Here is a 14,498-nt window from a genome sequence, read left to right on the forward strand (position 1 = left end):
ATGTCACTGATTGTGTTGCTTCATACTGGAGATATTTGTATAATAATAAGGAAGACTGCCTTGATGGAGGAATGCAAACTCTGTTATAGTAATGGATAAATAAAACATGCAGCATTTCAAGGCCACAACAGGCAGATAATGTTCATAAACAGCTTTTAAGGATTTGTTAGTTTAGCCAATCTTAAGATAAGTAGTTTTAACCTTCCTCTGAAATTGATTTCTCAGTATGCTGTCTACCTAACAGTTTTGCAAGTCCATTGCGGTACATCCTTTCCGACTTATACTCCAGTTGAGTAGGGAGATATATTTGAGCTGCTATAAACTCAAACTTTTATATAAATAAAAATAATACTACATCTGCTCCCATCATTAGTGTAAGAAAAACAATATGCTTTTGACTTCTGTTCTTTATTCTGGTACTACTTAAAACTTGCCTCATCCCTCCTTACACTTATTGTTTCTATTACTTTACACAATTACGTTGTGTCATAAACCAACAGCAAGCAAATCAAGTTTAAAGAACAAACAGTTCAATAATTTCCTGTTCTATGTTAAAATGGGAGTTCAATAATTCTATGAGTCCAACTTAAATAACTTTCTGAATTTATTACAATTTACTATGAAAAATGTACAAAATAATTGCAACATAAAACAACTTTCTGAACAATTCAGTGAATTTTAATTAAACTTTATTTTTTAAAACCAAAAGAACGAAACAATTATGCAGTTTAGACATCAAATGTACATTTTCAGTTAAACATATAAGGCAAACTAAAAAGCAAAAGTGACTGGACTAGTGTGTATAAATGTCGGCTGCCATCTCTTCCTCTTAAGTTCAAATGATCTACCAGGTAGTTCTTGACAAGAGAAAATATTAAAAAGTGTAATTACCAAAATATCTACTCTAAGGAACTCTTAGGACTCTTTTTACAGAGAAATACCAGCTGAAAGGGTGCCAAAACTTTCAAGTAAAATGATGAAAAACTACTGGTGGTTTTTTTTTAAAAGCACACTAAAACGAACAGTATTTTTTCATGTCAATTTTGCCTTGAATTTTAAAAGTGTCAATTAAAGCAAATTGTTACAGGGGTTTTCCCTAACCTGGTACCTTCTAAATGTGTTAGTTCATCCTCAATTTCTAATTCCTAGACAGTGCTGCAAGGAAATCAAACTATTAAATACCACATTGGTAAAGGCGTTGCACAGTTTATTTATTTTTTTAATCAAGTGAACATTCAGAACAAATTAAATTTTACAGCCTGTATTCAATAAACCTGGATTACTATGAAAAGTAGAAAAAAACTGTTTCTTTAAAGTGGAAATCATCACCATAGACATCATTGTTCATTCTGTTGTCCTTCTGTAATGGCAGATACCGCTCCTTGGCCCTTATTGACATCACTAATGCATGCCCACTGTCCATCTACTGATTCTTTCCATAGCGTTACCTAGAAAAGATGTTTATTTTAGTACTCAATCCACAAACAACATGAACCTTACTCTGAAAATTTGTCTTCATTAAGGCTCCTAGATTTGATAGCTAATAATCAGCTTTCATGTATTTGCTTTTAAATTTAATTAGGTATTATCGGTCAAGGCAAAGTATACTTGCTGGCAGAACACAGGCAAGACATCCTGCAGCAGCTTCTCCCTTATTCCCCCAGTACTCTCAAACTGCTTTGGAGGGTTTCCAAAATTAGCAGAATCCATTTTTGAGAGAATAATGTAGGAAGGAAAAAAAGCTGTTGCTAGACTGATAAATACACTGCTCAAAAAATAAAGGGAACACCCAAAGAACACATCCTAGATCTGGCTTCGGGGTTTCTGAGCGGACGTGGCTGGGGGAGGGGCAGGAGGGATTCTCCAGATCCAGAGCCTGACATCCCCCGCCAGCGCTTCATTGGGAAAACGAGGGTGGTAGCCCCACCAGTTGACAAGTCGCAAGGCAGCTTCCCGTGCGTGTCAATCCACCCACGAGGCTCCCTCCGGGCAGCTTGCGCTGTCTCTCCCCCACCCCCTCCGCCACTTGCCTCCGAACAAGGATCCGAATGCCGGCAGTAATGAGGCAGTAATGGGGCTTGCACACATTATTCACTTTTCCATTGATTCCTATGGGAAACATTGTTTCATCTTACACATTTTTCACCTTACGAACCTCGTCCCAGAACCAATTAAGTTCGTAATACGAGGTATCACTGTATATGTGTTTAGTTATATTTATCTGCATCTATTTTCATATGGTCCTTTAGTATATTACTATAAAAGCTGCACTGGCAAGAGGGAGAAGAAGAAAAAAGATGTATACTAGATAATGCTGATGGCAGATAGAGATTATGGTACTATACTTATTATCTGACAATAAATCCTTGTGGAAAAAAAGTATTTAACAAAAGGGGATGACTAATGGGCATGAAACAGAAGTTATAAATTTATGAATGATAAGGAATGAGTAACAATCTCCTTCTTTATTAAAGAAAGATGAGTTAGGTTAGATTGAATTATCCCAGTGTAATAAACCAGGGCCTTTACATAAGCTCCTACTTTCTCACAGTCTCTTCAGAAGCTTTCACAGAAGTTGATTCACTTCAAATATGAAACAGGTTGTAACTGAGCTAGCTTCAACTAATACCACTGGAACACAAGTAAGTGAATCTAGGAAAGAGGTACACTGTAATAGCAAAAGGCCACTTGGGACTGATGAAACAAGCTGCTTTCATACTTACTTTATTATCTCCTCCAGACACAGCTAGAATATTTGCAGTAATGGACCAGCTAACATGCCAGACTACATCACTGAATTTATGGAGTAATTTTGGTGTCCATGAGTTTCCAGAGGCATCATCACACATCCAGATGAACACTCTGCCATCCTAGAAGAAGGCAAACATGGACAAGGGTATATTCAGTATCTCTTATGGCTGAGTGACGCTGACATTTTAACAAGGAAATCCTTTCACCAAGGCCACAGCTACAACTCCATGACCATGGAATTGATTCAAATTGAGCCTCAAGTTGGCAATTGTCAATCCATAAGAGTAACATATTTCTAATGCTAGTAGTTAAAAACACATTGATACAGGTCTTAACTGGATGCACCTGCTTTGGATTACAAACAAGGAACTGGAATTCTAAATGAAACTATCAAATAAATAGTACCCCTAAAAATAATTTTGCTAAAAAACCAATTTGCCAAAAAAGCTTAAGGTTAAAATTTTCTCCTCGATAAGCAGCTTTTTCATAACATGTTAGATTTATTTTATTTATTAAACTTAAATGCCGCCCATCTCATAGAAGGCAGTAACAGATCTCTTCACTCAGTAAACATTAAAGTAAAATTACCTGGGAGCAGCTGGCAATAGAACTTGTTGGCAAACCTATGGAAGGAGCCCAGGCTACATCTCTGACCCAATCACTGTGAGCTTCCAATTTTTGTTCTTCTTTCCACTGGCCATCTTCTTCTCTGGAAACATTGGGAGTGGGGAAGATGAAGATTCAGAAAAAGTGGCAAAAAACCAAGATAAATATATGGTGATAAAGGAAATGGCTATCTTAACAAAAATCAGCAATATTAGTACAGGTAGGTGTTGCAGTTATAGAATTGGCCTGTTTACTTTCTGATCAAAGTACAGAATGGAGAAGAGTTTTAAACAGCTCTGCTCCAAAACCTAACAGTTACGTTTTGCACCCTTTGCAATGGAGTTATTTTATGTCTGCTTTTAATAACTATTCACACATTCTTAACAGTTACAAGATGTCATTTAGGCAATTAATTTTAATTTCCAGCAAAGTATGGGAATCAAGTAAATTTTCCCAAAAGGCGGTCAGCCCAGCTGCCGTGGCCTAGGGGTGGAGCTTTTGCCTCACAATGAGGAGGTTATGAGTTCTATCCTAGGTAGAGGATTTAATAATAATAATTTATTAGATTTGTATGCCGCCCCTCTCCGAGGACTCGGGGCAGCTCACAACATAGCAATAATACAGTAGAAATACAAATACAATATTAAAAAGTTAAAAAACTAATTTAAAAATATATTGTCATAGCAATCATCAACTACACAGTCATACACATTCAGTCCAACTAATCATGATACAGAGGTCCAACAAAAGAGGGTGGGTTAATCCCCCCACGCTTGGCGGCAGAGATGTGTCTTCAACATTTTGTGTAAGGTGAGGAGGGTAGGGGCAGTTCGAATCTCCAGGGGAAGTTGATTCCAGAGGGCCGGGGCTGCAACAGAGAAGGCTCTTCCCCTAGGTCCCGCCAGACGACATTGTTTAGTCGACGGGACCCGGAGGAGGCCAACTCTGTGGGACCTAATCGGCCACTGGGATTCGTGTGGCAGAAGGTGGTCTCGTAGGTATTCTGGTCCGATGCCATGCAGGGCTTTATAGGTCATTACCAGCACTCTGAATTGTGACCGGAAACTGATTGGCAGCCAGTGCAGGCCGTGGAGTGTTGACGAGACATGAGCATATCTAGGAAAGCCCATGATTGCTCTTGTGGCCGCATTCTGCACAATCTGAAATTTCCAACCACTCTTCAAAGGCAGCCCCATGTAGAGAGCATTGCAGTAGTCGAACCTCGAGGCGATGAGGGTATGAGTGATTGTGAACAGAGACTCCCTGTCCAAATAGGGCTGCAACTGGTGCACCTAGTGGACCTGGGCAAATGTCCTCCTCATCATAGCTGAAAGATGGTGTTCTAATGTTAGCTGTGGATTGAGAAGGACGCCCCATTTGCGAACCCTCTCCAAGGGGGTCAATAATTCCACACACCCCCCCCCCAAGGTAATGGACAGACAGATGGAATTGTCCTTGGGAGGCAGAACCCACAGTTACTTCGTCTTGTCAGGTTTGAGTTTGAGCCTGTTGACACCCATCCATCACTTCAACTGCTTCGTCGACTGGACATGGGGTGGAGATTATAACTGGGTATCATCAGCATACTGATGATACCTTACCCCATGCCTTTGGATGATCTCACCCAAATAATTGTTGAAGACAAACAAGGAAAGGTTTTAAACCATTTAATCATTTGGCAGATGCAAGAAGCAAGGGTAACTTTGTAGCAAGGACAAACAAAAAAGAACAAACCCTTTTCCCAAAACTGTTAGATAGATAACTTACCTCCAAATTTTGATAAGGTTATCACAGCCACCTGATGCAAATCGTTTGATGTAGTTTGGTTTTTGGTTTGAAGGCTGATCTATGAGGCTTCCTGTTACAACAGCAGGTGCCCAGCTAACAGCATTACAACCAATCTATGCAAAAATAAATCAATGCAAGTTTCATCTAATTTATAGCAAAACTAAAGACAAATTTTAACAACTATTTGTTTCATTTATAAACCATTCCTAAGAAATTTTTTTAAAGTAATCTATTATTGTGGGTTGAACAATAAATATATACCCCCTGTTTAACAGTGCATGGATGTTTATCCAATTAAACTCTGCCTTTCCTTCCTTACCCACATAAAGTTTATTTTGATTCAGGTTATTTGAACTTGAGATTCTAGTAAAATAAAAAGTTTCTACATGCTTTAAACATTCCACCTTGTTTGCCACATAAAATGTTTAATAAAATGACTCTATACTCACTGTATGTGCATTGCTGATTTTTTTCACTTCCCACTGTCCATCACCAGTATAGCTCAACAAAGAGATAGCCCCATCAGAGCTGCCACAAGCCAGGATCAACCCATAGTCTTGTGGTGCCCAACATACAGAATTGACTGTTAGAAAATATAGAAGATTACATTATTATATGAATCACTCAACTACAAGGGGAAAATCTTGACTTTTTAGTCTACATTACTTAAATGAGATGAGAGCCTAATATGCTACAGCCTCTTTTAAAAATATCTACATCTTCTAACTATTAAAAAAATACAATGTCATCAACAGCACTAATGCCTTCAAGCTGGTATTTAGTTTGCAGATTACTAGGCTACTTTATTCCACAAACAATATGATATTGATATACAATTGTTGCATTTGCAGATAGTGGTGATAGCAACAAAATTGGCTTCAACAGGGATGCACTTAAAAGTTGGAAGTGCCTGCACCCCTCAAAAAGTTGGGAAAGCAAGAAATGAGCATACTCAAAACAGGTAAATTCCTACCAAAAAATTAAAGCACTGTGTTCCTATACCCAAACAGTTGGAGAAGAATATCCCTACCTGAGGAATCATGTCCTGTATATTCATATGTCTTCTCCCATGTACCATTCTCTTCTTTCCAAATAATAACCTTTCTGTCATAGGAACACGAAGCCAGAATGTTTCCATACATGGGGTGAGCCCAAGCAACCTGCCATACAGGACCTTCATGTCTATTGGAAAAATGGAATAATTACTGCATCAAGACCTTGCTTTTAGTTATGACATATGGAAAGCACTTTAAAAACATGTATCATGTCAAGTGATTTATATACTGAAATAACACACATAAAACTATTCTGGTCTTTATTCACACATATCAGCTTTCTTATCAAAGGCTTCAAAGCAGGTGTCAGCATTTTTTAAAAAGCCAAAGTTATAATATTTCCATTTGCAAAGAAGATTCACTTCTAAAATTTAACACATCCTATCTGGAGAGACATAAATCAAACAAATTATTGCCTAATCGTACAGAACTCCCAAGTTTACTTCTTAGTGTTTGTGACTCTAATCAATGTTTATTTAAATCACTTTTTAAATGAGATGAGGCCTAAGAAATTGGATATACAGCTTATAGGATGTAAGACAGGCCAAATAAAGGTTGACTTACAAAAGCTGTCAAGTCAAATATTAGATATGCAAAAAACATAGCTAAAAACCAGCAATTTTGTCTATTTGCAAAAACCAAAATAGAATAATGACAAAGATGACAAAGAATTATCTTGTATTCAGCTCACCCTCTTAAGTCAGCTATGAGAATTTGTCCTCCATTCCGGACATCAAATATTTTCACAGATCTGTCTGAAGAGCAGGTTGCCAATCGAGTGCCATAGTAATCCATTTGAGCATCATGCTAGGAAGTAATGTAATAAGCTTTTTAAAAACCTCACCATTTATATAATGATTTTTAAATCTTTGAAAATGCAATATTTATTCATTCATTATAATTTGTATAGCCAGTTGGTCACAGAAGTGACTAGGAACAGCAAAAAAATTTCTGAAAATAAATTAAAAACAATTTCCCATCAAATACAAAGATATAAAATACCCAGCATAAGAAAATGTCACAATCAATGTGTCAGGCCGAAGCCATTTTAGTTGGGGTCTTTGGCCTGTCACACTTTATGCTGGTTTAATATGTATTCTTCATTGTGGGAATTTGGGAGGGGGAGTTGCATGAGGGCTGTTTGTATGTAGCCATAACAAATTCTTTCTAGATAGTCAAGGTCATCCTTTGTCACATTCCTGCACCTGCAGAGAAGGAGATAGGTAGAATCTGCCAAACTAGCAGCTGAAGATTGGTTTACACAATGGACTTGGGTGTGTGGGGACAAGGGCTTGAATTTTCAACTGGATGGAGAAACCCCAGGACTTCAGATTCAGGTTTCTCCCAGATGTGCCAACATGGCTCTACTAATAAATTGGAACTTTGAGGAATACTTTGTCTCGGATTCTGATTTAGTTTTGGATGCTATATGGAACCCTGACACAATGGTTGTTAACATAATCAGGAATTATATTATATATTAGCTATTTGGCATCAATGAGTGGTAAAATACAGGTTTACAAAGTATTTTACTGGGGGGAAAATTATAGTCAACACTTCATTTTAGCACCTAAAATTATAATTAGGGAACCAGAAAAATGTGATAGATACTGTCACAGCTCCATGTATTAATTTTACACTGAGAAAGCATTTTATTTGTTCCAGATCAGGGGTGTCAAACTTGTGGAACGGATTCGTCACGTGCTGGCCAAGCCTACATCCGATTTAGCTGGAAAAGTTGAGATACAGTACATCATGTAATGATGCTGTGAAAATGCGAGCTTGATACCCCTGTCTTAGATACTTGCCTAACATCAACCTACCATAACATTTTTCAAAATCTAATAATGTTCCAGTAAAAACTTTACAGGGCATGATTTTTAAAAAAAACATTTTGTTTCAGTGCAAATTCCCAGATATTTATAAGGCCACCAAATTCATAATTTATGACTATAGACTGCATACCTCAATTCTGAAATAAAAACAAAAATATGAAAAACTAATAGTATAAGCAAAGCAATCATAGAGATAGTGGAGTTTGGACTGAGACAAATATTTACCCTCAAGCAGAATGTACTCAAATATTACTATATATTGTCACCATATTATTAAGACTGGCATGTGCCATTTTTATGCATATTTCAAAGTAGCAAATGGTACTCACTGTTACATTCAGAAAATATAACAGCTAATGTGCCTCTTGCTCCAATCACCTGCTATAATGTGGTATATTTAACATGTAAATATGTGGTATATTTAACATGTAAATATGTTAAAAATGAACAGCTACCTTACTTTAAGCATGTTTATCATCTAATGCCACATTTTCTGGATTCAACTACAGTGGAAGCCCGACATACGAGCTGCTCCACTTGCGAGCAACTCGAGATAAGAGCTTGGGAGGGAGCGTCATTTCCGTTCGCCTCCCGAGCTCACATCCGGGATACGAGCCACGCCTCCCTGACACTTTCGGCAGCGAAGGAAGGAAGGCAAGGAAGCGCCCGGCTCCTCTCTGCTCGTAGTATCCCACTTGGTAAGCATTCGCTTGGCTTCTGCTTGGGGGTGGGGGGGTCCTTGGCTTCTGCTTGGGGGTGGGGGGGGGCCGTCCCCGCTTTAGGAGCAGCAAAGAAGCCACGCGCCGGTTTTGAAAGATCGGAGCCAGCATGGAAAGCTTCCCCAGGCTGGCTCCGATCTTTTAGAACACACGCGCGGCTTTTCCGCTGACTCCTAAAGCGGGGAAGTTCGCCAGGAGTCAGCAAAGAAGCCGCACGTGTGTTTTAAAACATCGGAGCCGGCATGGGGAGGCTTTCAATCAACCCCCGAGTCCGGGTTGGGGGCTCGGGGGCTGATTGAAAGCCTCCCCATGCCGGCTCCGATGTTTTAAAACACACGCGCAGCTTCTTTGCTGACTCCTGGCGAACTTCCCCGCTTTAGGAGTCAGCAAAGAAGCCGCGCGTGTGTTTTAAAACATCGGAGCCGGCATGGGGAGGCTTTCAATCAACCCCCGAGTCCGGGTTGGGGGCTCGGGGGCTGATTGAAAGCCTCCCCATGCCGGCTCTGATGTTTTAAAACACACGTGCGGCTTCTTTGCTGACTCCTGGCGAACTTTCCCGCTTTAGGAGTCAGCAAAGAAGCCGTGCGTGTGTTTTAAAACATCGGAGCCGGCATGGGGAGGCTTTCAATCAACCCCCGAGTCCGGGTTGGGGGCTCGGGGGCTGATTGAAAGCCTCCCCATGCCGGCTCCGATGTTTTAAAACACACGCGCGGCTTCTTTGCTGACTCCTGGCGAACTTCCCCGCTTTAGGAGTCAGCAAAGAAGCCGCGCGTGTGTTTTAAAACATCGGAGCCGGCATGGGGAGGCTTTCAATCAACCCCCGAGTCCGGGTTGGGGGCTCGGGGGCTGATTGAAAGCCTCCCCATGCCGGCTCCGATGTTTTAAAACACACGCGCGGCTTCTTTGCTGACTCCTGGCGAACTTCCCCGCTTCAGCCGACGTCTTTTTCCCTCAGCCCTCGGGCTTGCACGCATTAATCGCTTTTACATTGTTTCCTATGGGAAACAATGTTTCGACATACGAGCTTTTCGACGTGCGAGCCTCCTTCCGGAACCAATTAATTTCGTAAGTCGGGGTTCCACTGTACTGTATTCCGTTATATCTCTCCAAAGGAAGGGGAGAATTCTTAGCCTTACCATAATTTTCTTTTCCCTTTTATGTAAATGGTCTTTAGCATATAGGTGTTGATTTGATACTTTCTACAGTACATCACAAAAATATTCATTCCTTGCATTCTTTTCTAAAATGAATTTTTCTGTATTTATTTTGGGATAGAAATGTATTCTAAAAAAAGAGAGAGACAAAATACTTACTATCATATCCTCATGGGAAGTATCCACTGTATTAATTACAGACACCTAATAGGAAAATACAAAAAAGCTGTAATGACACTACTAGATTCTGACCGTATATTTATAATCAATGATTAAAATATCTAGGATTTGGCCATACTGTTTAGAAGAGTTTACCTACATTAACACGATTAATCTTCAGATAATTTTATAGCATTCCATATGCATTTTGACTTCTTTTTTCCTAAGTTAATCTTTAGAACTTCCATGACATATTGAAATTGATGCTGGTATAAGGTAACACAAGAAGCTTAATCTTTGTTACTGCTTTAGTTGACAGGACAGTGGGAAAAATGGTGGCAGAACACCTAGTTTTGAAAACTTGATTCTCATTCTCACTGCCCACCCTGCCCACAAAACTATGCCTAACCCAGGATGTAAAAATATCTTAGACCCAGAACAAAGATGTGGACTGTTTAAGCACATCTACTAGTATTACAATCCATCCTGGTCTCCAGCAAGATCATTATGGCTAACTGTCCAGAAAGTTAGTACAACTAGTCCTCAATTTATCACCATTAACTTACTGGCCATTCAAAAGTTACAACAGCACTGGACGAAGTTACTTATGACCAGTTTTCATATTTCTGGCCATTGCAACATTCCTTATAGTTACCTGACCAAAATTCATGCTCTTGGCAACTGCCATATATTTATGACAGTTGCACTGTCCCAGGGTTGTGTGAGCATCATTTGTAACCTTTGGAGCTGGTTTCCAACAAGCAAATTCAATGAGAGAAGCCAGAATCGCTTTCACCACCTCATGATAAACTTAACTGCAGTTGATTTATTTAAACAAACCTGGCAAAAAGTTTGCGAAACAGAGTGCAAGTGGCTTAATGACTGTCTTGCTTAGCAATGGAAATTTTGAGCCCAACTATAGTAATAAGTCAAGGACTACCTGTACAGCATTCAGCATAAATATACTGTACCCTGATGGAGAAAAGGAAATGCTTGCCTTTTTCCTGGCTGCTATCAAGCTTTTCAACTGTCTCCGCAATATCAAATTAGGTCCGTCACTAAACCCTAATAACTCATCTGGATCAGTCCCAAAGATGCAGCAATTGGCTTTTTTTTCCAAGTAGTTTTTTTTTAAAAATTCTCCACAATAAAAACATGCTTACAACATCATATACCTTCAATATAGCTTAAACATATCTCTCCTTGAATACAATTTTTAAAAAAAGAATCACATATCCATTCTATTCTATCTTACCCTTCGGTATATTTTACTTAACTTTTGCTACCCCCTTATCTAATTTCATCATCCGGATACACAAATTATCCTCCAATTCAATTGACAGCTAATGTTTCCTTCTCCTGCTAAAATAATATATCTCTAACTTATTAAATCTAAGACGTAGTGCCTCCTTCCCATCCTCATTTACTTTCCTAACAACTAAAAACCCTTATCCAATAATAAATCCACATTTACTTATATTTAATATGCAACATCAAATTATACATTCTTTGCATATAATTTCTAATTAATAACCTATCTAATAGGGAAGACAGATTCCAAAATTCACAACCATTCCCTTCATTTTCATCATAGCTTATCTTCCTCCTGGTGGTATAATATATACTGCTCAAAAAATAAAGGGAATACTGTACTAAAATAACACATCCAAGATCTGAATGAATGAAATATTCCCATTGAATACTTTGTTCTGTACAAAGTTGAATGTGCAAAACAGCATGTGAAATTGACTGTCAATCAGTGTTGCTTCCTAAGTGGACAGTTTGATTTCACAGAAGTTTGATTTACTTGAAGTTATATTCTGTTTTTTAAGTGTTCCCTTTATTTTTTTTTGGATGAGTGAGAATCCCAATAGATAGACATTTGGTCTGGATCAGAAATATTTAAAACCAGTAAGAACTTTGATGTAACCTTTTAGACAAACAAATAAATAAATTTACTTACTTACTTACTTACTTACTTACTTACTTACTTACTTACTTACTTACTTACTTACTTACTTAGTCAAGTAGGTATTGGTAGTATACAAAGATATAACAATGTTACTAGTAAGAAATTGTACTAGTAAGAGATAAACATCAGGATAGGGGAACGGAAGGCACTCTGGTGTATTTATGCACACCCCTTACTGACCTCTTAGGAATTAGGAGAGGTCAACAGTCTAAGGGTAAAGTTTGGGGGGTTAGGTGATGATACTACATTACCAACTCGGTTACTAAAATACCTGCCTACGTTTTCAGTTCGGTGCAAGAAAACCAACTCCCCCCCCCCCTCCGATTAAAAACAAAATGAATGAAAAACAAGCGCTTTGATGTGAATGGAGCAGTTAGTAGATACATCTATTGTTGGAAAGCGTCCAGTAAATACAGGACGGGCGCTTTCAGGATCCCAAACTAATGGCTTGGCAAAGGGTTTTAGGCATGGCCGGGATCAGTGAAAAGCTGGAGTCGGGGAATGAGCCTTGATCCTTGACCCTCGCCTCGCTCGACCGTCGCCGTTTCCCGGGAGAACTCAGCGAACAGCTCAATCCTTCGGGGACTGGCAAAATGACCCCCGCTATACCCACACTCCTTGTACTTGGAGGGGAGCATGCCGGGGCGCCAACCTGACTACTTAAGCGAAGGGAGCCCAATCTTGAGCGGCCAATCCCGGTCCTCTCCCCGTCTCAATCTCACCATGGTGGCAGCGGTGACAACGAGAGAGGAATCTCCACGGGACCAGCCCGGTTCCACGATACGATTGCCCGCCCGCCCGGTCGCTCTCAGACGTGGCAATCCGCAGCCCGGCTGTGCGTACGACAAGCAAAACCTTCCGACTGGAAAACAAAACCCCTCTTCCTGAGATCCGCACGAAAGTTCCTCCTCCTGGTGCTGCCGAGGCCTCCTTCGTCTTTACCTTCCTTCTGCCAGGCGAAAGGTGCTGGGTGTTTGGGGGCTTCTCCCACAGCCTCCCTTTTGCCGCCTTTATAGCAATAGCAAAAATCTAATTTTAGATTAGATTAATTAATTGAAATAATTGGATAAGGACATTGTATTGTACTGTTTTATTTTTATATGCTGTAAACTGCCCCTAGTCCTTGGAGAGGGGCTGCATATAAATCCAATAAAATTAGATAGATAGATAGATAGATAGATAGATAGATAGATAGATAGATAGATAGATAGATAGATAGATAGATAGATAGATAGATAGATAGATAGATAGATAGATAGATGATAGACAGACAGACAGACAGACAGACAGACAGACAGACAGGTACATATCCTAAGATTTTTATTAATATTAATTGTTTCTTCATTGCTTATTTGACCCCTATGACAATCATTAAGTGTTGTACCACATTATTCTTGACAAATGTATCTTTTTCTTTTATGTACGTTGAGAGCATATGTACCAAGACAAATTCCTTGTGTGTCCAATCACACTTGGCCAATAAAATTCTATTATATTCTATACATACATACATACATACATGATAGCAGTAGCATTTAGATTTATATACTGCTTCACAGTGCTTTACAGCCCTCTCTTAAGCAATTTACAGAGAGTAAGCACAATGCTCCCAAGAATAACTAATGACCTAAGCATAGCCCATAAAATCGTCTGCTACAACGTCCTTCCTATCAACGACTACTTCAGCTTCAACCACAACAACACACAAGCACACAACAAATACAAGCTTAAAGTAAACTGCTCCAAACTGGACTGCAGGAAATACGACTTTAGTAACCGAATAATTAATGCATAGAACTCACTACAGTACTTGACTCTATAGTATCATCACCTAACCCCCAAAACTTAGACTATCCACTGTTGACCTCTCCCAATTCCTAAGAGGTCAGTAAGGGGCGTGCATAAATGCACCAGCGTGCCTACTGTCCCGTCCTAATGTTTCTCTTATACTAGTATCATGTATATAAACATGGGAGTGGGGGCAGACTGATTATTTTGTCTTAGGGGTTGAACCATAGCCAGTTTGGATTGAGCTCAGCGGGGTGTAAATTGCAGTTTATGTGTGATGTGAAGAAATATTCAGCAAGCTAGGGCTTGGCGCAGTTTGTAATCCCAGCCAGAAAACAAATTTGTTTTCCTGCCCTCAGTATCAGACTTGCTGAATTTGATGCCATGATATTGGATCATCAGTTGCTCCACTGATTGGGATTCATCAGTTGCTCCACTCTCGGGAATAGTGAGATGCTAGTCTGACACATTTGTAGGTAGCAAGGTGGATATTGATGCACTTCTGCATACCTAGTATTTATTTGTTTAATTAATTAATTAATTAATTGGATTTGTATACTGCCCCTCTCCGAGGACTCCATAGTAGTATGGAAAAAGCAATAATTTCACAGGGCTTGTTGAAAGGCTGAGTTGACTAAGTCATGCTTTCACTGCGAGTAAAATGCTTTCTA

At 39.4% G+C, this 14,498-nt stretch overlaps 1 protein-coding gene across 1 annotated transcript; it reads right to left on the reverse strand.

Moving 5' to 3' along the window:
- Positions 1-586: 586 nt before the first annotated feature.
- On the reverse strand, positions 587-12,954 carry SEC13 (SEC13 homolog, nuclear pore and COPII coat complex component). The gene is made up of 9 exons (XM_070738307.1): positions 12,762-12,954; positions 10,068-10,112; positions 6,892-7,007; positions 6,176-6,327; positions 5,595-5,728; positions 5,125-5,258; positions 3,340-3,460; positions 2,724-2,870; positions 587-1,448 (listed from the first exon to the last, which is right to left on the reverse strand). The coding sequence occupies exons 1-9, from the start codon at positions 12,762-12,764 to the stop codon at positions 1,338-1,340; spliced, it is 963 nt and encodes a 320-aa protein (XP_070594408.1). The 5' UTR covers positions 12,765-12,954; the 3' UTR covers positions 587-1,337.
- Positions 12,955-14,498: the final 1,544 nt, after the last annotated feature.

The sequence above is a fragment of the Erythrolamprus reginae genome, chromosome 2 (genome assembly GCF_031021105.1).
Source record: "Erythrolamprus reginae isolate rEryReg1 chromosome 2, rEryReg1.hap1, whole genome shotgun sequence".
Taxonomy (NCBI): domain Eukaryota; kingdom Metazoa; phylum Chordata; class Lepidosauria; order Squamata; family Dipsadidae; genus Erythrolamprus; species Erythrolamprus reginae.